Consider the following 25,889-nt stretch of genomic DNA (forward strand, 5'->3'; position numbering starts at 1 on the left):
GAATATCTTTGCCTTACTCAAGTCTCGAATATCACTAAGAGTATTGCAGGCGAATTTTCTCAGAGGCAGTTGATTTTTATGGCCATAAACCCACATCCTATGAGTTTGTAAATGAAATTAGATTAAAATTAAAAATTAAAGATTGCTAGTAGAGTTTATTGAAATAATTTCTATCAACAGAAGATCCGTAGAATACTAATTTTATTTTATTGACTTAAGATAGTGAATGCAACCGCTACAATAGAATTGATATCCTTATATTCCGAGAAATTCGAGTATTTGAAAGCGGAACGTTTTTACCTCGTTATTGTTACCATAGGGTACCTCATTAGCTTAGGTGACTATAAAGCTTAAAAGTAAAGAATAGGTTGAACGGCAAATGTGATAACTCCTATGCTTGTTCAATAATTAACTAATGTATCCTATCCACGTAGGACTAAGAAACATCAAATAAATAATTCATCAATATATTTTTCGGAAATTACCTTAAAAAGAAAAAGCGTTATAAATATATTTTTCAGTGTTAATAATTTTAATCTGGCGTTCTCGATATTTTTATTCCTCGGAAACATCATGAATGGTAATTGCATCAAGGCATGTTTTATTTTGTAACCTAGCTAACTATTCAGCGTGATAGTAATCAATATCTAAGGTAATTATGTAGCGCTATTAAGAATGCAAAGGGTAACCTAAACGTAAGCTGTGATTGTCATCCATTCCAAAATTTAGAGAATAATTATTGTGTATGCAGAGTTATTATGGTCTATCTAATAATGCCAAATGGCAATCTGTATGTACATACGTGAATATTATGTTTGATCTATTAGATCATAACACTATTATTACATAAATGATTACGAAAGTTCAACGAGCAATTCTGAGTACAATTAAGGTGTACATGATTGTTTTAATGCAACTGAAAATGTAAGTAAAATTAATGTTTAGTTGGCATACCACTATAAAGAATTGTAATATAACAAATATACTAGTAGACGCGATTATTGTAGCTTTGCTAAAATATCAATGTAAAATTCGTTTCTTCGTAATTGTATACCGTATTAAGGGAATTGATAGCCATGGCTTTATCAATTAAATACCATTATTCATAAGAAAAGGCCCTCTAAAATACCTTTTGCGATGACGTTTAAGATATCATCGAAGTGTAGTAAGCCGAAATAGTGCCATGTTCCACAAAAACTTTGTTGTATGATATACATTGGCAGTTATTATATTACTTTAATTGTAATAAGAGTTAGCAATAAACTTTGAATGGTTCTGTGATGTATTTCGCTTATAACGAGTTGCATAAATGTTCGTTGGTCCGATTTGGAAGTAGGTGAAATTTTTAATCACCATTAAATTTAAAGATTTTAATCTACCATAATATACTTTATTAACTACTCGATCAAAATGAAATGTCTTATACGTAAAAATAACTCTTTTTAAAATATTGTGAGATTTGTTCGATAATGCACAGTTTATTTCTGTGATGATATGCGTTCAGAAGGGCCCAACTTGAAAGAAATTATTTTACTTACTGGAGTTCAGCTAAATAGCTAAAGCATAGCAAATATCTAAATGGTTATTTTAGCTTGATTGAGAAATTAAAATTAGTCCTTACTGGTATGCTACAGTAGCCCAAGATATAATATCATTACAGTGAGAGTTACACAATTATGAGTTTCTATTATGTCTTTATCACTGTATACATCACCGTAAAAAGTAAATGACAAAAATTGGAGGTTAAGATTTATATAAGGAAATAGCTAATAATGACTTACATTAAAAACTACGGTGGTTGGTATTTTCTTGCAGTAAATTATGCTGTACTGTAGTGAAAGTTTTCATAAGGTAACTAATGTCAATTGATTATAGTCTTGTAATACTCATGATGAATATCCTTAAGATATTCAATTATAAAGGATATTATAAATAATTTTGTGTACAGACATACTATAATCTAATTATCTAGAATCGTTCAGTACATGTCTCGGATTATGAATAATTTCTGTATTGATTTATCTATCCAATATGAAGTAAATTTCATGAACCGTTATGATTCATACATGATAGCAGCTGCTGAAGGATATTTAAGCTCGGCAGATAATTGAATAAAGCAGAGTTTTGTAGTTGTTTAACGTAGCAGCAAAGACTTTTAAATTCTTGTAAGATAGTAAAGGGATACTGAATCCCGGAGAGTACAGTAATTTAGAGATTTGTTTTACGTTAACTTTGTCACGAAGCTGGTTTGTGACAGTCCTCCAGTTTTGTGTCTCTAAATAGTTGTAGATGCCGCTACAAATCTAATTATTGAATGAATGTAGTAGTTATGGATCTACATTAATTATAAATTTTCAAGTATGAAATGACGTACATGATCTAAACTGAAATCTGTAACAAAATGATTTAGTATTGTAAATTAACATTTTTACTTCCCAGTGAAAGTAACGAAGCTTGTGGGCTCTGGTTGCGGAAATCAACTACTTTAAACTAATTTAAACATTGATACTATATTTATTTCTATTCAGGTGTTATGCATAATCTTTACTTTTTTGCCTTGTCGTTAGCGAATAGGCCAATGAATGGCGGATTCAATAATCGTTAAATGGAATATTGCAGAGGAGTTCAAATTCGTTTTAAGGTCAAAGAATTTCATCGACGATAGCTATCCACCGTTCCATTCCAGGATTTTGCTTATAATGCGAAGTAATACCGAATATTTTCATTATAACGTAAGCTGAAAAATTACTATGGTCACTAGATAGGGTTTCTTATGCTTGTTGCAACGCTTAATAATCATCTTGCAAATTGAATATTAGAGTGCTTCATCGATTACTTTTAAGAATTACAATATGTGATAAGTTTATCTGTGTTAAGGCAAACTTTTTCATGCTCGCGGGTTTAGAATTGTCGTTTCCTGTAATATGAATGATGTTTATGGGTAATACTAATACGCAGCATACATTTAGTGCTTGCTTATTAAATTTTTATGCCGTTTTCTTTTTGAACCGTGAAATGGCTCTTAGCAAATCGGTTCTATTAAAAAACTTCTAATGAGCTAAAGAGAACGCTACGTACATCATAAGTCATCGCTGTTGACGAGCATATTAAATATATTGCTATGGAATAGTATTTGTACGATTGTAATTTCTAACGTTTTACTTTTAAAGGCTCCAATCGGCATAGCATACGAATATGCTAAGGCTGATGTCGTTTTCATGGCTATCCAGAATCTTTTCTGTAGATTTTGCTTTTGCAAAGTTAATAAGTAAACACTAGTTAAATGCAAAATATCGACCATTTACAATAATGATCTTGCAAGATTACTGTTCTAAGATAATCATTGGACCGTTACTGCACAACGTTGCCTAGCGGGGTAAGCATAAACACTCCAGCTGCAAGATTTATGGATACTGCTATACCTATTCATAGTATAATCTGTCGTTTTTATCATATCCGATTTGAAATAATTTTTCTTCTTCACGATAGTGTCATTATATAACTAGAATGCTCAAGATCTCAATTGTTTCTGCGATATCATCAATATGGCATTTAATTGCCCTATAATTAATAGATAACTTATGAAAAGCTGTCTGATATATATTTTAGAGCGAAAGATATCCTTTATTTATTGTAAGAGGAATCATGGAACATAGAAATTATATGACAAAATATTTCATTGATAGAAATGTCGGAAATTTCTAATTATATTGAATAACGATTAGAAAAGATTTGTGCACTGGAATCATAGAGTTAGTGTTATCAATATGGAATAGCTATAATACTGCTTTGCTGTATTATTTTCAAGAGTAACGCCTACAGGGCAAGAATATCAATTTCTTCACGTTAAATATCCGTAAATAGTAAAGCAATCATGAGAAAATTGATAGAATTAAGTATAATCTTGAACGCGTAGTAGGTCGTCCAGCTTTTGCCAATTTTTAGTTTTAAGTTGATAGAAGAATTCAGGCTGAAGAGCTCTATTTAAGGATTTAACCAAACGACTGGTATTAATTTTGGGTAAGCCACATTCAGCAAAGAAAAATTCCACATGTTCATTAGCTTTCGATGTGGTTAATCGTCTACCACGGCAATTTAAAAAGACGTAAGATTCATCTCCTTCAACTATTTTGGGTAAGCAACGCCTTACATAACGCCAAAAATTATAAAAGACCACTTTAGGATAGCCTGTTAAAGTAATATATATTGCGTTGTAGTCGTTAACATCGTGATCATATACCGTAATTGTGACTTCCTGATCTTGGTCTAGCCAATCGGTTTTAGCAGCTTCGATATCGTCAAAGGTCATATTACACAATGCAATCAATCTTGCTTTACACCAAATTAACACTTGAACAATCGTATAACGTAAAGCGAAAGTATAGCCTTGGTATTCAACAGACTGCCACCCTGGGGTAGGATTACATTTTAACGCCCATTTGGATATCATATCGTATCGTAGTCGATTATCACGACGATTAACTAGCTTAAATAGGGTAATTGGGTTCAAATAATAATCTCCTTTATCGGAAAGGCGAATTTCACGGCATCGCTTTTGCTTATCGGATTTATAGGAATCTAATAAATTATTAACAATATCGTGTTCGCTTTGGTCTAATTGTTCAATCATTCCCATTTTAATGGCATATTCTCTTGCTCGTTTAAGACTGAAGACAATATTATAGATAGATGATGTAAAGAGCTTAACTTCATCTGTTAAGATACTTGCATATTTATTAATAAGCTGTGTATCTGCTAAATATTGCCAATTAAATTCTTGACCATTGGCACACCAATATAAGAAGCGATTGACAGAATTGGTTACTTTTTGACTATATGAGCGCTGCTTTCCATCAGCAATGAGGTAATTAAAAAATTCATCCAACGATGAGCAATTATCATAGCGTTGATCAAGCCCAGAATCTTTTAAATTCTGATTCGCAACACTCCGACTTGGTCGAAAAGGAGTTCCTCGGACTTTATCTTGCCAATTACCAATTCTCATTTTATCTTTGATAGTCCGTTTTTCGCGAACAAATTCATTGTGATTTTGCAGTTGATTCTCTTCGTCACTTTTATTATTTTTAACACAGTACTGGCTAGAAATGCTAGTGACTTGAATTGTGTCCGTCTCTAGCTTATTCTGCTGATTCATGAAAATAAAATAATGTTTTTTGCTTTAGTTAATCAACGTAGACATACCCTACACTATCATTATAAGGCATATATCAATTGTTTGATGTCTAAAAAGTGTAAAGAGATCTTGAAGCAAGTTATTTGAGTTATAATGATACCAGATTGGTAGAAAATTTATGAAATTTAAATTCTTGATAAGAAAGACTAGGTTAGGATTCATGTGCAGGAATTCTGAATAATTGCAATAGCGGATGCTATTAGAAATCGATGCAATGTGTTGATGATATAATAAATATTCTATCAGTGGTCGAAGTTTGATCATCTAGATAATATTAACGCATTTCTGTCGTAGCAAGTTATTAATTCGTGATCTTTAGAATAACTCTGAAATAGTTCTTATTTAGAAAAGAATGTAATATAAGGTTAACTTCAGCAATTAGTTTGTAGTATTATAAATATTGATTGCTTTTCTACCAAAATTAACAAATTCGAAAGAGGCTGATGCTAGATCTACTTAGTTAAAGTAGTTTTGCGAAGTTGTATCAATAGATGATTACTCTAATATTATGAATATAGGAATGAGATTTTAAATTATTTTCTCATATGAATAACAATTAAATTGAGAGAAAGCTTAGATTGAGAAGAAAATGATGCTGATATTAAAGTATTAACAAACCTTAAAATTAGGAACAACATCGAAAGATTCCTCAGTGACAGTTATGTCGCTGTCGTTATCATCTGCATCTTGACTTTGAACATTTCTACTTGAGCTAGATGAACAAAGCTCTAAAATTTGAATATATACAAGCTTTAATTACGCGCTTTATACTTTATGAATAGAAAACTCTTTCTCATTTAAAAATAAGGATTATTACTACATCAATATGCTGCTTGATAAGTAATATGCCTTACTTTTGGTGGGTTGTAAATCCTTTATTAAGCAAGACTGCCTCTTCCCTAAGAAAGATTGTTCTCATTTTAGTGTAAGAAAATACTTCTTAAATTCGTTATCAATTTATGAAATTAGATTGATGGCACTCTAATTTATACTTAGCAGTATAGACTAACCTGAATACCATGAGCTTTCAAGCGTATCGTTACATTTTTCATTCCCTTCACTTTGGTCCATAACTTTTATAAACCTTATTAGATCAGCCAGGTAGTAATGTTGTCGGTAATAAGGCAATTAATTATATTAAAATTTTAATTTCATGTTGAGAATAATTGTAATTAATCAGAGATTTCTAAGTACAAAAAATTCGTTACTAAGCATCTTAAACCCAAAAATGGCTAAATTTATTTTAAATATCGTAGTAATAATGTCTAATTCATATAAAATAGATACATGGTGTTATAAGCGTGGTAATCCATACCTACAATTACCGTTTCGATATTTTATTTGTAATCTGCTAGTAATTGTACGTTTGTATTAATATATAAGTGGCTGAAATTAGAAACGAAATGACTGAAATAGATATTTGATCAGCATATATAGGCGTAAATTATCGTGAACTGTAATGTCCTAATAGCATTTTATGACTATTATCATGCTTAAAATTGAAAAAGTTCTTAAAAATTCTCATAGCTTAGCAACGCTAGGTATAGCATCTGTATATCAATATATACGATATATAAGTATACCAGTGCCGTAAAGCGCGATGTAATTATGTATTGATATTTTTTAAATATTATTTTAAACGATATGCAGACTAGGACACCTCGATTGTGCATTGCTTGAGTTATGTTATTTATCTTGAGCTCTGTCTATCATTTTGATTACTGTATTACGGGCTCGATTAATAGTAAAAATTCCAGGTACTTTTGACTCTCAGATACCAGATAGAAAGATGCGATCTCAAATGTTACAATATTTCTAGATCGATCTGGTACAATCGTATCTGTTGTCATGGTGACTCGTGATTAAACTACTGAGTATATTGCAATAACGAGGACATCGATGCTACATTCAAAGCTCTTCTTGAAAGGAATACCTAAATTGCACATTTGATAATTAAGCTACAATTAGCCTTACTGTACGTGTAGCCTCCATCGATCGATTCATTTACGCCCGAGTAGTGTTAGATCGTAGCAAGTAAATACTTCTAAACTCTCAGATAACTGGAACGAGACTAAGTAGTGTCTCCATAGTTACTCTACTTTATTAACTAGAGACCTGGACACAGCATAGAAACTAAGATTATCAAAGTGATGGTAGATTTATTGAATACCTTTTGAAGAATTCAACTTAAATGCATTTATCATTAAATATCAACTAGCTCATTATTGTGTGTATCAGCTACAAATGATGGGTTGTAAAATGGAAGTATATGATCTTAAACGGAGATTATCGTAATGAAGTATTAGCAAATTTGATATTATGTAACATTGATAGGAATAATATACGATACCATCCTCTATGTATTCGATAAAATTTCGATGATTATACAAAATTTTAAACATTTGGAAAGTAGCGTTTACTGTATGTTGAAAAATTAGCTAAGTTATGAATTGTAAAATTATCGCGTTTATAATGCAAATATTAATGATCGAATTTCGATATTATCGATCGATACAATAATAAAGGTGAAATTGTAGTTATCGTATGATGTTAGGATTGTATTATTATCGGTAAGCTCCTATAGTGTAAGAAAATATTCAGTAATATAATTCTAACTGTCAATTTTTCGCAATGCATAGAGTTTTATGAATATAAAATATTTATGTAAGTTATTTAAACTGATTGTATTAGTAGATATTAATGAATACTAATATTATAAGACGTTTATGATCATCACGTAGGCTCATATTTATTGTTGCGAACGAATTAAATTTATTACTGGCTATATCTTGCGATAATAGGTAAAGATAAATTAAAAACTAGCGTCTGTTGCGGCTCATTAGTATTATTTACAGACAGCACTATTGGAGGTATAAATAATTGCCTATATATCGCACTATTAGTCGAAAGAAGATTTTACTGTTGAATTTCCTTGGCTGTTTTGGCTTTCTAAACGTTTTCGAATAGAAATTGGTCTTTGGTAGATGCTATTGTTACCAAAGCTACTTTTATAGGTATGGTTGTCGCTGTAAATAGGACTTGATGTTTGGTCTTGCGATAGTTTGGCTCTAACTGCATCGGGTGTTACTTTCTTATACGTAGAAGCTACACTATCAAGACTGGAATAACCATAATCTTCGTCATTTCTGTCCTCCTCCTTTATATTTGCCTTTGATTTTGACATTGATGTTAGAGTTCCATTTGAAAAACTAGCATTAATTATTCCATTAGTACTATTATCACTGGAAGTATCAGTTGTGCTAGAGTCGAATTCATCCGGTTGAAATTGAGAATCTTCGTCAATGGTGGTTAGTGCACCAGTATGGTCTAATTTAGCTCGGTCATGGGAAGACATGTGTGGGTTCACTCTATCAATTTGTACCGCCGTCGATTTGGGCTGAGCATAGGATATGGATGTCTTGATAGAATTGCTTGGGATAGTAGAATAGACTTGGTGGATATCATCGTCCTCATCATCGTCTGTTTTTTTGATTTCTCCGTTTGATTCTGCTTTTTTCACACTATCAGCAATTTTTGCATTCATATAGGTACTATTATATGGACTACTTTTGGTATCTCGACTTATGCTTGTGCTTACTGGATCATCGTTGCCTTCAAATGCTGGGTTTTGTCTACTACTAGCATGATTGCCCTTAAAGATTGGATTATTGTTGAGGTTACTTATGTCCACCAATGGATGATCTAAAGACTGTTTTGATTTACTAACTACATATTTATTACGATAATAAATGAAGAGTAGTAAAACCGCGAAAGCTATTATTGCAGCTATTACACCAAGAGAAATGGCGACGAAAAAGAGTGGAGATACTTAAAAGTAAAAATGAATGTTATCGTTAAAAACAAGCTGTTTTAAAAATGTAATCAATGTCTAAATATATTACTAAAATGGCTACTTTCGTAAAAACGTTATTAAATATTTTAAAATGTGAATAATTCTAATTCGGAAAGAATTTTTGATTTACCTATGTTAACACGTGTGTCTGGAGATATTTGTAATCCTTGTATTTGGCCGCTACTTGTATCTAGGTGTTGTATTAATGCTTGCATAGCCTTTTGTGCATCATCTGTGCTAGTATTTGTTTGCTATAAAGTAAGATTTTGTAAAATCGTAAATTATCTGACAGGTTTTAATTCACTGTACAATTTCATCAAAAATTGGACGATTTTTGTAATGACCGGACATATACGGGTTTAAAATACGAAATGATTTGCTAAATTAAATATTTGAGCGTTTGTAAAGAATATTTCTGACCTACATAACTGAAAAAACTTACTATAGCTAGGGCAATCCGAACGTCGGTGCCAATATTATCTGTTACATTACATTGCAAGACAAGGCTAGTATTTGTAGCATAATTTTTCAAAACCCGGACTCTTCTTAATCGATCACATATCTGGTTGATGGTAGTACCCTGGGAAAGAATTATCTTGATTAGAAACTTTTAAGTAAAATTGAGATATTCTTCTATTAGGTAGCTAATAAAGCTACTATTAAGACTAATCTTTGAAAGAATTATGGCTATTCGGTACCGTAATAAATGCTTCATAAGTTAAATTATACTGTAAAAAGAAGTTGATTGCTCATTAAACAATAATTAAGTTCATAAATTACATTAGGTAATTTAGCTGGAGAGATTTGATGGATTTCTCGATAACAGTTCGATGGAGCAGTTCCTTGGTAGTTTAAGCAGCTAAGCCCATCTTCACTATTTTGGCAGTAGCTTTGTGCGACACATGGCGATTGTAGGCAATTAGATTCGCTGTAAGAGACGCAAGAACCACCATTTGTACAAGAAACACTTGCTGAACAATTGCTTGGACCACACCAAACCTAATAATTAAATTTATCCAGTTTAGGCTTTTATTAATTTACAGTAATATAAGGGTATTCATCATCGATAAAGAAAATTAATTGGAGAAATCGTTATACCTGTGTGCAGGTTACTTGGCCGGATGAACAACTGCACTCATTGCAATCTGCCGGCCATTTAACACTATCTTGATAGACTATACCACCGTAGACGCAAATACCTAAGTGTAAATGTTTACAAGATAGAAATATGCGATAAGTTAGAATAGAGTTGATTAAATACTCATGTGAGATTGGTGTTAGGTAAGACAATACCATGAACTTTTTAATACATACGTGTGCTGCAATGTTGTCCAGTCCAAGTGGTAGGGCAAGTGCATGTATAACGGTTGACTTGGTCAGTACATGTACCTCCATTTTGACAAGGATTCGATGAGCACTCATCGATTTCTAAAAATGTGCAGAGAAAAGCGATGAATCGTAACACAGTCTTTGCTAGTAATTTTAAAAATACAATCGAATGAAGAAATTAAGAAAGGGTTTTTTATTCTATATACTTTGATAACTTACGTTGCTTACATAGCGGACCAGTATAGCCAGCAGAGCAGTTGCATACATATCCGCCAATAAGACCATTACAGCCTCCATTTGGTGAACAAATATTTTCGGATATGAGACTTCCAGAAGTGTCATAAACCTTACAGTAATCGATTCGAGAATCACATAATTGACCAGTATAACCTAAGCCGCAATTACAAGTGTAGCCATTGACTTGATCAATGCAGGTAGCGCCATTTTTGCAAAGAGAACCGGCGCAATCATCGATATTAGTTTCGCAGATTGTGCCAGTATAGCCTGTATTATTGCAATTGCAAGAATAACTGTTGATCAGATCCAAACATATTCCTTGGTGCAAACATGGTGTAGAAGCACATTCATTAATGTTCACTTCGCAATTTGTTCCTGTATATCCGAATGAACACTGGCAGGAATATCCCGCAATTAGATCATTACATTGCCCGTTATTTTGGCACGGCTGGCTTTGACACTCATCAATATTAACTGTACAATTAGTGCCCGTATAACCAGACCTATAATAAATCGAGAGTTAAATTAATTGGCATTCATTAAGGTTTCATTGACAGCAGGAATAGAATTAGTTATTAACTAGGTATAAAGCGCTGTTAAAATATTTACCCGCAATTACACTTGTATCCATTTACTTGATCAACACATTGACCATTATTAGCACAAGAATTCGGCTCACAATCATTTATGTCTACCGTACAAAATGTACCAGTATAACCAGGTAGGCAACTGCAACTATATCCATCAACTTTATCTACACAAGTACTTCCGGATGCGCACTGATTACTTTGGCATTCATCGATGTTAACTCCACAGCTGGAACCAGTAAATCCTCTAGCACATACACATTGATATTGGTTAACATTATTAAGACATGATCCGCCGTTTTGACATGGACCACTTTGGCATTCATCAATGTTAGTTTCACAGCTTTTGCCGGTATAACCAGGATTGCAACTGCAGGAGTAATTGCTAACTAAATCGGTACACGTGCCAAAGACGCAATTTCGTGGATCTTGACACTCGTTAATATCAACACCACAGTTACTTCCGGTATATCCAGTGGTACAACTACATATAAATCCGTCTACTTGATCTATGCAACTGCCGTTGATACATGGATTGGAAGCACATTCATTAATGTTGGTTTCGCATAATTGTCCGGTAAATCCAATTCTACATCAACAGGAATAAGATCCGATTCTGTCTACACAAACTCCTCCACTAGTACAAGGTGAGCTACTGCATTCATTGATTTCTGTTTCACAGTGAGTTCCAGTGTAGCCATTACATTGGCAGGTATAACCGTTCACTTGGTCATTGCATGTTCCACCGTGTTGACAAGGAGAAGATGTACATTCATTAATATTAACTTCACATCGGCTACCTTGATAGCCAGCAGGACAAGTACAGTTATATTCATTAATGCCATCGTTGCATGCACCAGTAGCGCAAGGATTGCTGCTACATTCGTTGATATTTGTTTGGCATTGATTTCCTGTAAATCCATTTTGACAGCTACATGAATAGCTATTAATATTGTTAGTACATGCACCACCATTAGTGCAAGGGTTACTACTGCATTCATTAATATCGATCTGGCATGATGTACCAGTATAACCAGCAGAACAAGTACATTGATAGCCATTGCGTAAGTCAGTACAATTTCCGTCATGTAAGCATGGCTTCCCTTCACAGTTGTCAACACATAGGAGGCCTTGCAGGTTATTTGGACATTTGCATTGAAAGCTATTTACGCCATCTGTACAGTTACCATCATTATGACAAGGATTAGGCGAGCAATCATCGATATTGTTTTGACAAGACGTACCATTAAAGCCTGCAATACACTGACAGACATATTGATTGACTCGGTCGAAACAAGTACCATTATTAAGGCATGGGTTGCTGCTACATTCGTTAATATCTTGTTCACAATGCGTACCAGTATATCCATTAGCACAACTACAAGAATAGCTATTAATCTGTTCATTGCAGGTACTACCATGTTGGCATGGATCACTAGAGCATTCTGCGATATCAGACTGGCAAGTTTTACCGGTGTAACCAGCAATGCAATTGCAACTGAAATCATTGATTTGGTCTGTACAAGTACCGCCATGACTGCATGGTGTTGCAGCGCAATCATTGATATTATTTTCGCAATTGGTACCGTTATAACCAGCAATGCAATAGCATTGATATGAATTAACTTCATCTTGGCAGGTGCCATTATGATTGCATGGGCCACTAGCACATTCATTGATGTTAGTTTCACAGTTTACATCCGTATAGCCGCTGGCACATGAACAGCTATAACTGTTGATAGCATCTTGACATGTTCCTCCTTTATAACCAACAATGATAATTAATAAAGTACGTAATTTGATGGAATAGGCATAATTACAGTGCACAGACTAACTTAGGTATATTCATACTATTCACACCAATAAACTGAAATTAATATACAATATTTACAACTAGCTATATTCTTTGAATAAACGTGTGCAACTTATACTCCATTATTGGTCTGTAATAGCTTTGCTATAGCATAATTATCTGATGCGATACTTAGCATTAGTATATAATACTTTACCATGTCGGCATGGCGTTGATTGACATTCATTAATATTTACTTCGCAGTTTTTACCAGTATACCCTCCCATACAAGTGCAGCGGTAGTCGTTGATTTGATCCGTACAGGTACCACCGTTAATACACGGGGTAGAATTACATTCATTGATGTTTATTTGGCACGTTGTGCCGTTAAAACCAGCCTTGCATTGACAGCCAAATTGATTGATATCATCGATACAGGTACCATTATTCAAGCATGGTTGGCTAGTACATTCATTAATATTAGTTTGGCAGTTGATATTAGTAAATCCAGCTTGACAGGTACACTGATAGGCGCTAACAAGATCCTAAGTCGGAGAATATTGCAAAATGAGGAATATGAGTAATTATAGTAATATACTGTACATTTGTGTATGTACACATAATACTTTTACCATTCCTTATGAGATTTTACCTGGCATGTGCCATTATTTTGGCAAGGCTGAGGGCTACAATCATCGATATCTAGTATGAAGTAAGCAAAATTTATTTCAATAACCAAGTTTATACCTTAATTAAAAAGTGATATTAATGTAAATACCATTGGCTTTAATTCAGTTACATACTTATTTGGCACATTTTTCCGGTATAGCCTTGGATGCAATTGCAGCGATAATCAAGCACTTGATCAAAGCATGTGCCGTTATTTTGGCATGGGGCTGCAGTGCAATCGTTTATATCTATATAAAAAATCATTTCATTTCAGAATATTATACAAACAACAATTTTAAAATTATATATCCAGTATTTGGCATAAACTATTAGGGCCCATAGATGGTTGATTATACAATTGGGTAATTGTTAGTTGATAAACTGAATTGAATAGAGTAGAGGCTTACCATTTTGACAGTGGTATCCATTAAATCCTGTGTTATTACATATGCATGAATAACCGTTTATTCCATCTTGACAAGTTCCGCCATTCTGGCATGGATTTGATAAGCATTCATTAACGTTTATTTGGCATGTCGTGCCGTTGTAACCGGATGCACAGTTACAGCTATAGGAAGCGATCTGGTCTATACATGAGCCTCCATTGATGCATGGAGATGAAGAACATTCGTCAATATCTGCAAATGCGGTAGAGCAAATTGAAAATTAGAAAATATCGGATACTTTAATTTAGTAAAAGTATGTACGAATTACTTATTTCACAACTCTTTCCCGTGTAGCCGGCACTACATGTACAGCTATAATCGTTAACCCAATCCGAACAGTTTCCATTATGAAGACACGGATTGCCAGCGCAGTCATCGATATCTGAAAATGTTATTAATAAAGCAATTTGCTTCAACCATACAAGTACTAGTATCAAATAGCAATTATATGACGCATAGTATACGAAAAAATATATCTATGGCAATAATAGGGAATAAGTCTTACTTGTTTCACAATGAGTTCCATTGAAACCAGTTGATGTGCAATTACATGAATAACTATTTATACCATCGATGCACTGCCCACCATTTTTACATGGAGATGATAAACACTCATTAATATTGCTATTACAGTGGGTACCAGTATAACCGGCTGAACAGCTACAATTGTAACCATTGACTAAATCATTACACGATCCTTGGAAACATGGATTACTGGTACATTCATTGATATTGGTTTCACAATTGGTATCTGTATAGCCAGCTGTACATGTGCAGTTATAACGGTTAATTAAATCAATACAAGTTCCGTTATATTGGCATGGATTTGATGCACATTCATCAACATTCATTTCACAATGAACGCCTTTATAACCAGACTGACATGAACAGTTATACATGTTAACCATATCTTTGCATACGCCATTATTCAAGCATGGTAAACTATTACATTCGTTGATATCTGTTTCACATTGATATCCAGTATAACCAGGTAAGCATGAACAATTATATTTATTAACATGATCATGACACTGACCACCGTTCAGGCAAGGCAGTGAATTGCATTCATTATAGTCAATTTGGCAGTTTGTTCCCAAAAATCCTGGCAAGCAAGTGCAGTTATATCGATTGACGAGATTGTGACAAGTAGCTTGATTTTGGCAAGGATTACTATTGCATTCATCAATTTCTGTTTCACAATCGTATCCAGTATAGCCAGGTAAGCATGAACAGTCATATTGATCGATTAGATCGTTGCATATGCCATCATTTAAACATGGGCCACTTTCGCATTCGTTGATATTAGTTTGACATTCATTTCCTGCATAACCAGGTACGCAAGTACAATTATAGCCATTGATTAAATCTTGGCATGTTCCACCATTTTGACATGGACTGCTTATGCATTCATTAATATTAGTTTGACAGTCAGTTCCAGTAAATCCAGCGATGCAGTTACAGGAATATTTGTTAATTTGATTGACACATTCTCCATCGTTTTGGCATGGCATTGATAGACATTCATCAATATCTTGCTCACAATGTGTTCCCGTGTAGCCAGCAACACACTGACAATTATAACCGTTAATTGCATCAGCGCATGTAGCACTATTTTGACAAGGAGAGGAACTGCATTCATTAATGTCTTTTGCACAAAAAAGAAACAAAGATATTAAGAAATTGCGTTACGCACTACTTAAATTAGGTATAGATCACTAAAATATATTAATATTAGACTCGGAACTAACTTATTGTGCACTGATCGCCTGTGAATCCAGATGCACAAGTACAATTATAATAGTTTGGTGCAGAGTTGATGCACGTAGCTTCATTATGACAGGGCGTGAATCTACATCGATTAATATCTATATTTACAAAGTAAGAAGAGCAATCCAAATGATTAGTAACTCACTTACCGACGATCCACTAGGTAATTGTCGAATATAACAGAGTAGACAGTGCAATGTATGCTTGTATATATATATACTGTAGATTCTTACCATCTTGACAAATATTCCCAGAATAATCCGACGTACAATTGCAAGTAAATGAATTTACTTTATCAATGCATACACCATTATTTAGACATGGCTGGACATGACATTCGTTAATATCTGTTTGCAGTACAAAAATATTTATACCTTAGTAGCTTTATCATGTATTGATACTACACTAGGACCTATAATTTACAAAGTGTATTCGAATTTAGCATACAGTTTCCAATGGCTTTCTAATTGAAATCAGTAATTAAATTTTCGACTTACCATTTTCACAATTGGTACCGTTAAAGCCGGAACCGCAATTGCATCTGTATTGATTTGCACCAACATTGATACACGTACCACTGTTTTGGCATGGTGTTATCCTGCATCGATTATGATCTATAAGGTTGATAGTTATATACGGTAAAGAAAATCTTAGCATAATATTTTTCCTTGTTAAAGTCAATATTCTTTAGCTAAAAGACGTATGATACAAACAGAAAATTAATAAGACAATTGACTCTTTGGTATCTTTATTTATCATTAGGATCCTTACATGAGATATTCTACTATGCTTTACACGTTCAACTTACCGTGTTCACAAAGTGTTCCATTATAATCTTGTGTACAAACACAAACATATCCATTTATCGAATCACTACAGCTTGCATTGTTACTGCATGGGCTAGAAACGCATTCGTCGATATCTGTAGTACGAACATTGATTGGAGGGTTAGAAATAAATTTACGCGCTGGTAATGCAGAGACAGCGGCTAGCTACAATAGACATGAGGTATTGATTACTTGTTTCGCAATGAATTCCTGTGAATCCAGCAGCACAGCTGCAGTTAAAAGTATCAGGGAAGATATTGGAACAGGTAGCGCTGTTTAAACATGGCTCTAGGCGGCATCGATTATTATCTGTAGCAAAATAGGAAATTATAAAAAGTTATTTACACCGATAAATTTAAGCTAACTTATTTTACGTCAATTAGAGTATATGAATTCTATTTTGAAAATTATTATAATCCTTAGGCCTTAATAATCGCAAATATATGGAATAGATAACATTTTACATACCATATTGGCAATTAGAACCACTAAAATTGGTTTTGCAAACGCAGTCGTTACCCAAGACACAATTTCCATTAGCTGTGCAATGGTTAATAAGAAATATATGTATGACAGTCAATGATAATATCTTTATAGCTAAAGAAGATCAATTCTACCACTAGATTAATTTATTTTTTACCTGTACATCCCTCTTTGATCACACACTGCATGCAGGTGTTTCCTGTCCAACCACTATTGCATCTATTTGGTTTGAAGTAAAATTTCATTATAAATACACAGGGAAACATAATCTTTTGGACAATTATTTTTAAGACAATTTATGAAGCTACTGAAAGTTTTTTGGAAAGAATTTAATATTTTTAACCAACTTACAAACACTCTCCTGGCGCATTTGTACAATTGGCATGAGATAAATCGCAGCCATCCCTACATATAGCTTTAACAAAAAGTATATACGTATACAATAAGTCATTTTATTTAAATGAAATAGTAATTGCTGTAATTCCATTTTTTAAAAGCTTCATTTAGTTTTAAAATCATTATAAGTTTGTTTGGATAATCAAAATTACCAGTATCGCAGGTTTTTCCTGTCCAACCCGTAGTGCAAGAACAGTTATAATGGTTAATCATGTCATTACAAGTAGCATTATTTAAGCATGGATTGGAGGAACATTCATTGATTTCTGTCAAAGATATGTTGAAAAATGTATTGGTTACTTCATTAATCACAGTTACATCAGAGCTTATGCGATAGTTAATAGTTGTAATATCCAAATATTGCTTTGTAAGTATTTTAACCAGTTGCGTTGAAATGCAATAACTAAATAAGTTGAATGACTGACTACTCGGTGTAAAGTTTAATTAATTTGTTAATGGTTGTATTAACAGACCTGTTTCGCAATTATTTCTAGTATATCCTGGAACACAACTGCAAGTATAATTATTAACTCCATTATTATTGCATGTGGCGCCGTTACTACAAGGGTTGCTTCTGCAAGAATTTAGGTCTGTAAAACGATATTAAAAACGCTTACCATGGGGTACATTGAAAAAATGGAATTTTAATTCTGTTTATAGAAGAAACAGTATATCGAAAATCATAATAGATGGAAAGATCAATGGTACTTGTAATATCCTACTTACCATTTTGACAGTTTACACCTGTATAATTAGCCATACAAGCACAGCTGTATGCATATGGTGTGGTATAAGAACAATTTCCACCATTTGTACATGGAGGCGCTATTCTACAAGGGTTCATGTCTACAAAATATGTATAAATTAAGTTCTTTAGCTGGATCGGAAATAAAATTAAACTTAAAGTACACGAAACAAAATTTATAGCTGTTAATGACAAAAATTATGAGTCTATTAGCGCTTAATCATGAAACTTCTAAATATCTATAAATTTGAAAGCTGGCTTATATATCGTAGATCACGTTTTCATTTACGGCGTACATGGCAAAGTAATCCCGTTTTTGAGGAACATTTTATCTGATAATCCTGACACTAGTGTGATAGTAGCAGCAGTATTTGCTGTCATTTATTTAACGCTGCAGTTGCATTTTAATAATGGTACCCTACCTTGTTCGCAATGAACCCCTGTATACTGCGTTGGACATTGGCATGTATATCTATTGATTTGATCGATACATGTTGCTTGTATATGTTGGCAAGGATTGGATGCACATTCATCGATATCTTTGAGTACAAACAAATATAAAAATAAAATCGTATTATTCAATGATCAATGATAAAAATCTTTTAAACATCTCAAGTAGAATTAAGCTAAATTACTTTGTTCACAAGTTATGCCAGTATATCCAGCTGCACAATTACATATGAAAGAATTAGCCCCATTATTGATGCAAGTGCTGTTGTATTTGCAAGGAGAGCTGCGACAGCTATTTAAATCTGTAAAAAGTATATAAGTTGGATCCAGTGGAATAAAAGAGTATGTATTTAAATTTATTTAGTGGCACCTGCATAAATGCATTTAATTACTAAAATGCATCTCAATCCAACATACCATTTTTACAGTTATTTCCAGAGTAATTGGCTGCACACGTACACGTATAAGTGTCAATACCTGTGGCTGAACATGTACCGCCATTCTGACATAAGCTGCTGTTTTTTCGACAAGCATTTCCATCTTGTGAGAGTAACCGCAGTATAAGTTAATTAAAATGAGAAATTACTATCTCTGTATGCTTAAATTACAATAGATGCTCAACGAAATACGACTAAATAATTTATATCAAGTTTAAGATTTCTATACCGGTTTCGCAATGATTTCCAGTCCAGTCAAATAGACAATTACAAACATAGAAGCTGACTTGATCTTGGCATGTACCACCATTTTGGCATGGATTTGAAGAACACTCATTTATATCTATAAGAGAGTTATGGACGTAGAATATTAATTTATCCTGAAATTAGGAACTAATTGATTTTAATTTCTAATTATCAGAGATCTTACTTATTTGGCAGTTAGTGCCAGTATATCCGGTAGCACAGCTACATGCATAGTTATTAACGTTATCTGTACAGCTACCACCATTCTGACATGGGGTTGATTGGCATTCGTTGATATCTATGTGATTATATACCAACAAAAGGATTATATAAAAATGAGACGGAAATTAAGTCTATAAACTATTGCAATTTCATTAAAATGTAACAGATTGTTCTGTGTTAAAGAACGCTTATTTGTTGACAAAATCTGTAAAACCTTGTTACAATATAATCAGATTATTTATATTCAGCTTATTATAATAAAAGATGTAACGAATCTAACCTTGATCACAATTGGTTCCTGTATAACCAGGAGCACATGTACAAGAATAAGTAAATACTCCTGTAGCAGCACATGTAGCTCCGTTTTTACAAGGTGCACTTATGCGACATTTATTAGCGTCTAAAGAATAAATAAATAAATGTTAATATAGATCCTCGTTAAGATAACTTGTAACAAGTTGTAATTATCGGTTCAGTATTAGTTACACTGTCATAATCAGTTAAGTAACGAATTACCAGTTTCGCAATGTGTACCAGTCCAATCAGAAGGACAATTGCATGTATATCCGTTTATTCCATCAACACATGTAGCATGGGTATGCTGACATGGATTCGATGCGCATTCGTCAATGTCTAGCATTAAATAGGTAATATCAAGTCGTGTAAGAAATGGTTAAGCTGATCTTAATTATATAAGTTTTACTTGTGGTACAGATAGCTCCAGTATATCCAGCTGCACACGTGCAATTATAATAAAGATGGTAATCGTTGCATGTTGCTCCGTTAAGGCAAGGTGTAGAGGCACATTCAGCAACATCTACAAAAGAATTAGATAAAAGTTAGACGATAAATTAGGGTAATAAAGTTACAGCAATTTCATTACAATGTAACAGTTTTTCTTAGCTATAGAACGCTTATTTGTTAACAAAAACTGTAATAAATATTATATTGCTTTCGTAAGTCTACATTTAAACTGGTCGAAATGTTTACCTAATGCACAGTTTGATCCGGTATAACCGGATGTACAAGTGCATGTATAGTCATTAATACCATCTGTACAAGTTGATGAGTGTTGACAGGGATTTGATGAACATTCATCAATGTCTATAAATAGCAAAATAAATTGAAATTATTGACTTCAATTTCCTTACATAAAATTGGAAAAAGATAAGTTTTAAAGGAAGAATGTGGCTCAAATAATTTCTGTCTTATGCAAATTTCTCTCAATTTGACTGAACGAACAAATATTTTAGAGTTTAATATAAATTTACTTGTTCCGCATTGGGTTCCAGTATATCCTGCAGCACATATACAATTGTATTTATTAACCAAGTTATCACAGGTTGCACCATTTAAGCACGGAGTCGATATGCATTCATTGACATCTAAATCATTCAATTTCGACATAAGAGTTTAGCAAGTGTAGGCTAATATCTCAAATTTTACAGCATGATACGAGTGAAAAACATATGAAGAATACGTGCATGGTTACCTTGATCACAATTTATTCCTGTATATCCTGGCGCACAAGTACATGTGTAAACGTTGAGGCTAACATAAGAACAAGTACCTCCGTTCTGACATGGTGAAGATAATCGGCATAAATTGCCATCTGGTGTAAATGAAAACAATGTTATTCATTAATTATTTTATCCAGTACACAGTACAATTTAGAATTATATGTCATTAATTATCTTGATACAATTCATTATATATATATAGTTAAGTATTCAGAATTGATGATAGATACCAGTTTCACAATGAGCTCCTGTCCAATCAGAAGGACAATTGCAAGTGTAACTATTTACACCATCAACACATGTAGAGTAAGCATGTTGACATGGATTCGATACACATTCGTCGATATCTATCATGTAGTTTAATTAGATAGAGTAGATTAAGGGTAAGTAAATACCTCAAATACTATCAGCCAGCCTCAAGAATATATTTACGTATAATAGACACTATATTGCAGTCGAGGCTACTTTGAAAGCTGAATTTAATTAAGTAAAGTTTACTTGTGCTGCAGATCGCTCCTGTATATCCGGCTGCACATGTGCAATTATAGTAGAGATGATAGTCGTGGCATGTTGCTCCGTTAAGGCAAGGTATAGAGGTACATTCTGCAAAATCTACAAAAGCATTTTATAAAATTAGACGGAAATTAAGTCTATAAACTATTGCAATTTCATTAAAATGTAACAGATTGTTCTGTGTTAAAGAACGCTTATTTGTTGACAAATTTTGTAAAATCTTGTTACAACAGAATCAGATTATTTATATTCAGCTTATTATAATAAAAGATGTAACGAATCTAACCTTGATCACAATTGGTTCCTGTATAACCAGGAGCACATGTACAAGAATAAGTAAATACTCCTGTAGCAGCACATGTAGCTCCGTTTTTACAAGGTGCACTTATGCGACATTTATTAGCGTCTAAAGAATAAATAAATAAATGTTAATATAGATCCACGTTACGATAACTTGTAACAAGTTGTGATTATCGGTTCAGTATTAGTTACACTGTCATAATCAGTTAAGTAACGAATTACCAGTTTCGCAATGTGTACCAGTCCAATCAGAAGGACAATTGCATGTATATCCGTTTATTCCATCAACACATGTAGCATGGGTATGCTGACATGGATTCGATGCACATTCGTCAATGTCTAGCATTAAATAGGTAAATATCGAGTCGTGTAAGAAATGGTTAAGTTGATCTTAATTATATAAGTTTTACTTGTGGTACAGATAGCTCCAGTATATCCAGCTGCACACGTGCAATTATAATAAAGATGGTAATCGTTGCATGTTGCTCCGTTAAGGCAAGGTGTAGAGGCACATTCAGCAACATCTACAAAAGAATTAGATAAAAATTAGACGATAAATTAGAGTAATAAAGTTACAGCAATTTCATTACAATGTAACAGTTTTTCTTAGCTAAAGAACGCTTATTTGTTAACAAAAACTGTATAATCCTATTACAACATAATCAAATTGTTTATATTGATTTTATTATTAAGGATGATATAAAGAAAACAAACCTTGATCGCAATTGGTTCCTGTATAACCGGAAGTACAAGTGCATTTATATGTGCTTACTCCTGTGGCAGCACATGTTGCTCCATTTTTACAAGGTGCACTTCTGCGACATTCATTAGCATCTAAAGAATAAATAAATGTTATTATAGATTATATTTACGTTCAATTTTAACAAATGGAGTTTATATTGGCTTAGCGTTAATCAAACTGTCATACTAAGTTAAACAACAAATTACCAATGTCGCAATGTGTGCCAGTCCAGTCAGAAGGACACTGGCACGTATATCCATTTATTCCATCAAGACATGTAGCATAGACATGCTGGCATGGACTGGATGCACATTCATTAATATCTGGTATTAAATTTGCAAATATTAAGTCTTTCAGCTTATATTTAAAAGCAATCGTCTATTGCAATGAGGTGTATTTAAAGTTTGAGAATAATGATCGAAACAGGATATTAACATACTTGAACTACAATCTGATCCGGTATAGCCATTAGCACAACTGCATGTATAACTGTTGACACCATCGACACAAGTTCCACCATTTTGGCAAGTTATACTGGCACAATCATCAATATCTAAGGATGACAGAGATGAAAACGATACATATGTAAGTGTTTTCTTTAATTTTTGCTTAAAATATCTTTTGTAACGAGTTGGATTCAGAATTCTATCGCAAGTGTATTTAAGCCATGGTATATTCTTCTAGAGAAAAATTCTTATGGAATTATTTGCAAGCTAAGTATATTATGAACGATATGTTTCTATCTTTAATTGTGTATATTAAACCGCAATATATATGCAGATCTAATTACATATGTGAATATTTTCACTTTATCTAATTAATAACTTTGGTTTCTTACTAGATGCGCAAGTTGATCCAGTAAAGCCAGTTTCACATGCACAAGTATAAGTATTGATTCCAGTATAGGTACATGTGCCGCTATTTTGACAAGGAGTACTCGATCGACAAAGATTTCCATCTATTTTTGTAGGAATGTAGATGAGACGTTATACTAAGTATGAATTATTGTAAAACAGCAATTTGTTATTTAATTAATCAAATCATCTAAAGCTTATTGCAGAAATCCATTCTGACAAGGTATAAATTAATTATCCGTAGATTAAGAATCTTACCGGTTTCACAGTTAGTCCCAGTCCATTCTTTGGGGCAGGTACAGGAATACGAATTGACGTTGTTATGACAAGTTGCATAAACATGTTGGCATGGATTAGATGCACACTCGTTAATGTCTATAGTTAAAAAGTAAATATTGTAGTTAGTACGTATGAATCCAATTTCTTCCAGAGTCGGCATTTTATTATATGCGTTATAAAACAATTATTAGACTACTAGGCGATTAAAGTTACGCGTACATTCTTTATCGTAAGATAATAGTAGAAATCTTATAGTTAGTTTACGATATACCTGTTTGACAGTTTGTGCCAGTGTAGCCTGTCACGCAGGAACAAGTGTAAGCATTTGCCCCATTATTTGCACATGTGCCACCATTCTGACAGGGGGTACTACGACAGCTATTTAAATCTAATTAAATTAAAACAAATAGTTCTTTAATAAGTATATAAGTTCATGAATTTAATACAGGCATGTATTTCGTTAATATATAGCTAAAACTGTCTTTTCGAATATCAATTAGGAACAAGGAATACCTTGAAAAAGTGATGGTTCAATTAATGCAAAAATTAAATTATATTTATAGGAACGCTTAAACTCGAAGTTTACTTGCACTTAGAACTGCGTTTATCTGGTTAAATGTATTTAATATCTTAGATATCGTATTTATTTGAATATTATCAGATTTATAGATGCAACTCGTGCAAGTAATGGCGTATTCCTACCGGTGTTACAATCTGTCCCAGACCATGTACTTTCACAAGTAACAGAAACCTTTAATGTAAATTCGGATTTATTATCAGTGATGGGCCGAGAACCAGTCATGGTGATTGTTGATGAAGATCCAGGTATAACATAAAATGTGCTTGAAAGTTTGTCAAGTAAGTCGTCAGCACCATCACTATAATCTTTATCCATAGATGTAATATGTACATTGACATAGCCCTAAAGCAAAGATCTTTGTTACTCCAAAACAAATTGATAATCCAAAATAACTTTAAGTTACATTTTTAAACACTTACTTCGTATCGTTCACTGATTGAACCTTGATAAGGATTATTTACGCCACTATCTGTTAGCGCTTGACTACTTGTGAAAGTTATAGTTTCACCGCCATCCCATACTTTAGTAGTTAGAGAACCATAAGTACATGCATCATTGATATTGCCTTTATTACTGCATAAAATGAAGTAATAGTTGCATGAAGAGAAAGTATCGCATTTGCCATTATCCCAGTTGCGTTCATTCTTGTTGTAATATTTTTGAAATTCGTAAGTGACGTAAGCATGAACATCAGCTTCAACGTACTGTAATTATTTGGAAAGGTGAGAAGAAAATATTAGGTGCTTTTACTTAAATAATCGATAATTACCGATTTTGGCACAGATACATTTATTTAAATCCGTAGTCGATATAAATAACTAAACAAGGAATTATCAGAATTACTATGCTATCTTCAGTAAAGATAGTCTTCATGATCACAATATTGTCAACAGTTCATTGTTAATGTAAAAGACATAAGCGGAAAAGGAAAAGTTTAATATAGCAATACACAGCCGCCCCTTCTGTTACAAGGCAGTGTTGATCATGGCTGTGCTACGTTTTGAAACTATAAAGTTGAAGGTTAGGCAGTTGGGCATTATGAAAATTACATTATTAATCTTTAATTTGATGGAAATGTGTTGCATTTTTACTGCATTAGTAAAGAAAGGACTACTTGTAAGAAGAATTTTAATCTATGATTTGTAATGCAAATTCTCCCATAGTACTTCAACTTCTAACCTTTAAGCTTTTGACCTATGAAGTTAAAAATTACTTGATTCTTTTATATTATGATACTGTGGAATTCTAACGTATAATTGTGGGTGTATAATATGTGATATTAATACTGTATTATTAAAAGCACGTTGTCGTCGATGATGAATTTGAGTGCGAGAAAGGAATTTATTTATCTTAATACATTCTCATCCTAAAATCTGATGAAATTGATGTAGATGTCAACATCGGGTGAAATCATGTATCTT

General features: G+C 33.1%; 3 protein-coding genes across 3 annotated transcripts; all 3 read right to left on the reverse strand.

Annotated features, from left to right (window-relative positions):
* Nucleotides 1-3,892: 3,892 nt before the first annotated feature.
* On the reverse strand, nt 3,893-6,265 carry TRIADDRAFT_57589 (uncharacterized protein; the record flags this gene model as incomplete). Its single annotated transcript, XM_002113759.1, has 3 exons — nt 3,893-5,146; nt 5,813-5,922; nt 6,205-6,265. 3 exons carry the CDS (start codon nt 6,263-6,265, stop codon nt 3,893-3,895), a joined length of 1,425 nt encoding a protein of 474 aa, XP_002113795.1.
* Nucleotides 6,266-10,569: 4,304 nt separating this feature from the next.
* Nucleotides 10,570-15,618, reverse strand: TRIADDRAFT_26633 (uncharacterized protein; the record flags this gene model as incomplete). The annotated part of the gene is made up of 6 exons (XM_002113760.1): nt 10,570-11,116; nt 11,223-11,589; nt 11,800-12,303; nt 12,502-12,945; nt 14,123-14,299; nt 14,613-15,618. The coding sequence occupies 6 exons, from the start codon at nt 15,616-15,618 to the stop codon at nt 10,570-10,572; spliced, it is 3,045 nt and encodes a 1,014-aa protein (XP_002113796.1).
* On the reverse strand, nt 15,418-24,274 carry TRIADDRAFT_26618 (uncharacterized protein; the record flags this gene model as incomplete). Its single annotated transcript, XM_002113761.1, has 8 exons — nt 15,418-15,752; nt 16,372-16,488; nt 17,733-17,846; nt 18,054-18,170; nt 18,961-19,077; nt 19,643-19,756; nt 22,728-22,847; nt 24,160-24,274. Coding segments are annotated over 8 exons (1,149 nt in total), but the record flags the coding sequence as incomplete, so codon positions are not given.
* Nucleotides 24,275-25,889: the final 1,615 nt, after the last annotated feature.

This window comes from Trichoplax adhaerens, genomic scaffold, assembly GCF_000150275.1.
Source record: "Trichoplax adhaerens TRIADscaffold_6 genomic scaffold, whole genome shotgun sequence".
Classification (NCBI taxonomy): domain Eukaryota; kingdom Metazoa; phylum Placozoa; class Uniplacotomia; order Trichoplacea; family Trichoplacidae; genus Trichoplax; species Trichoplax adhaerens.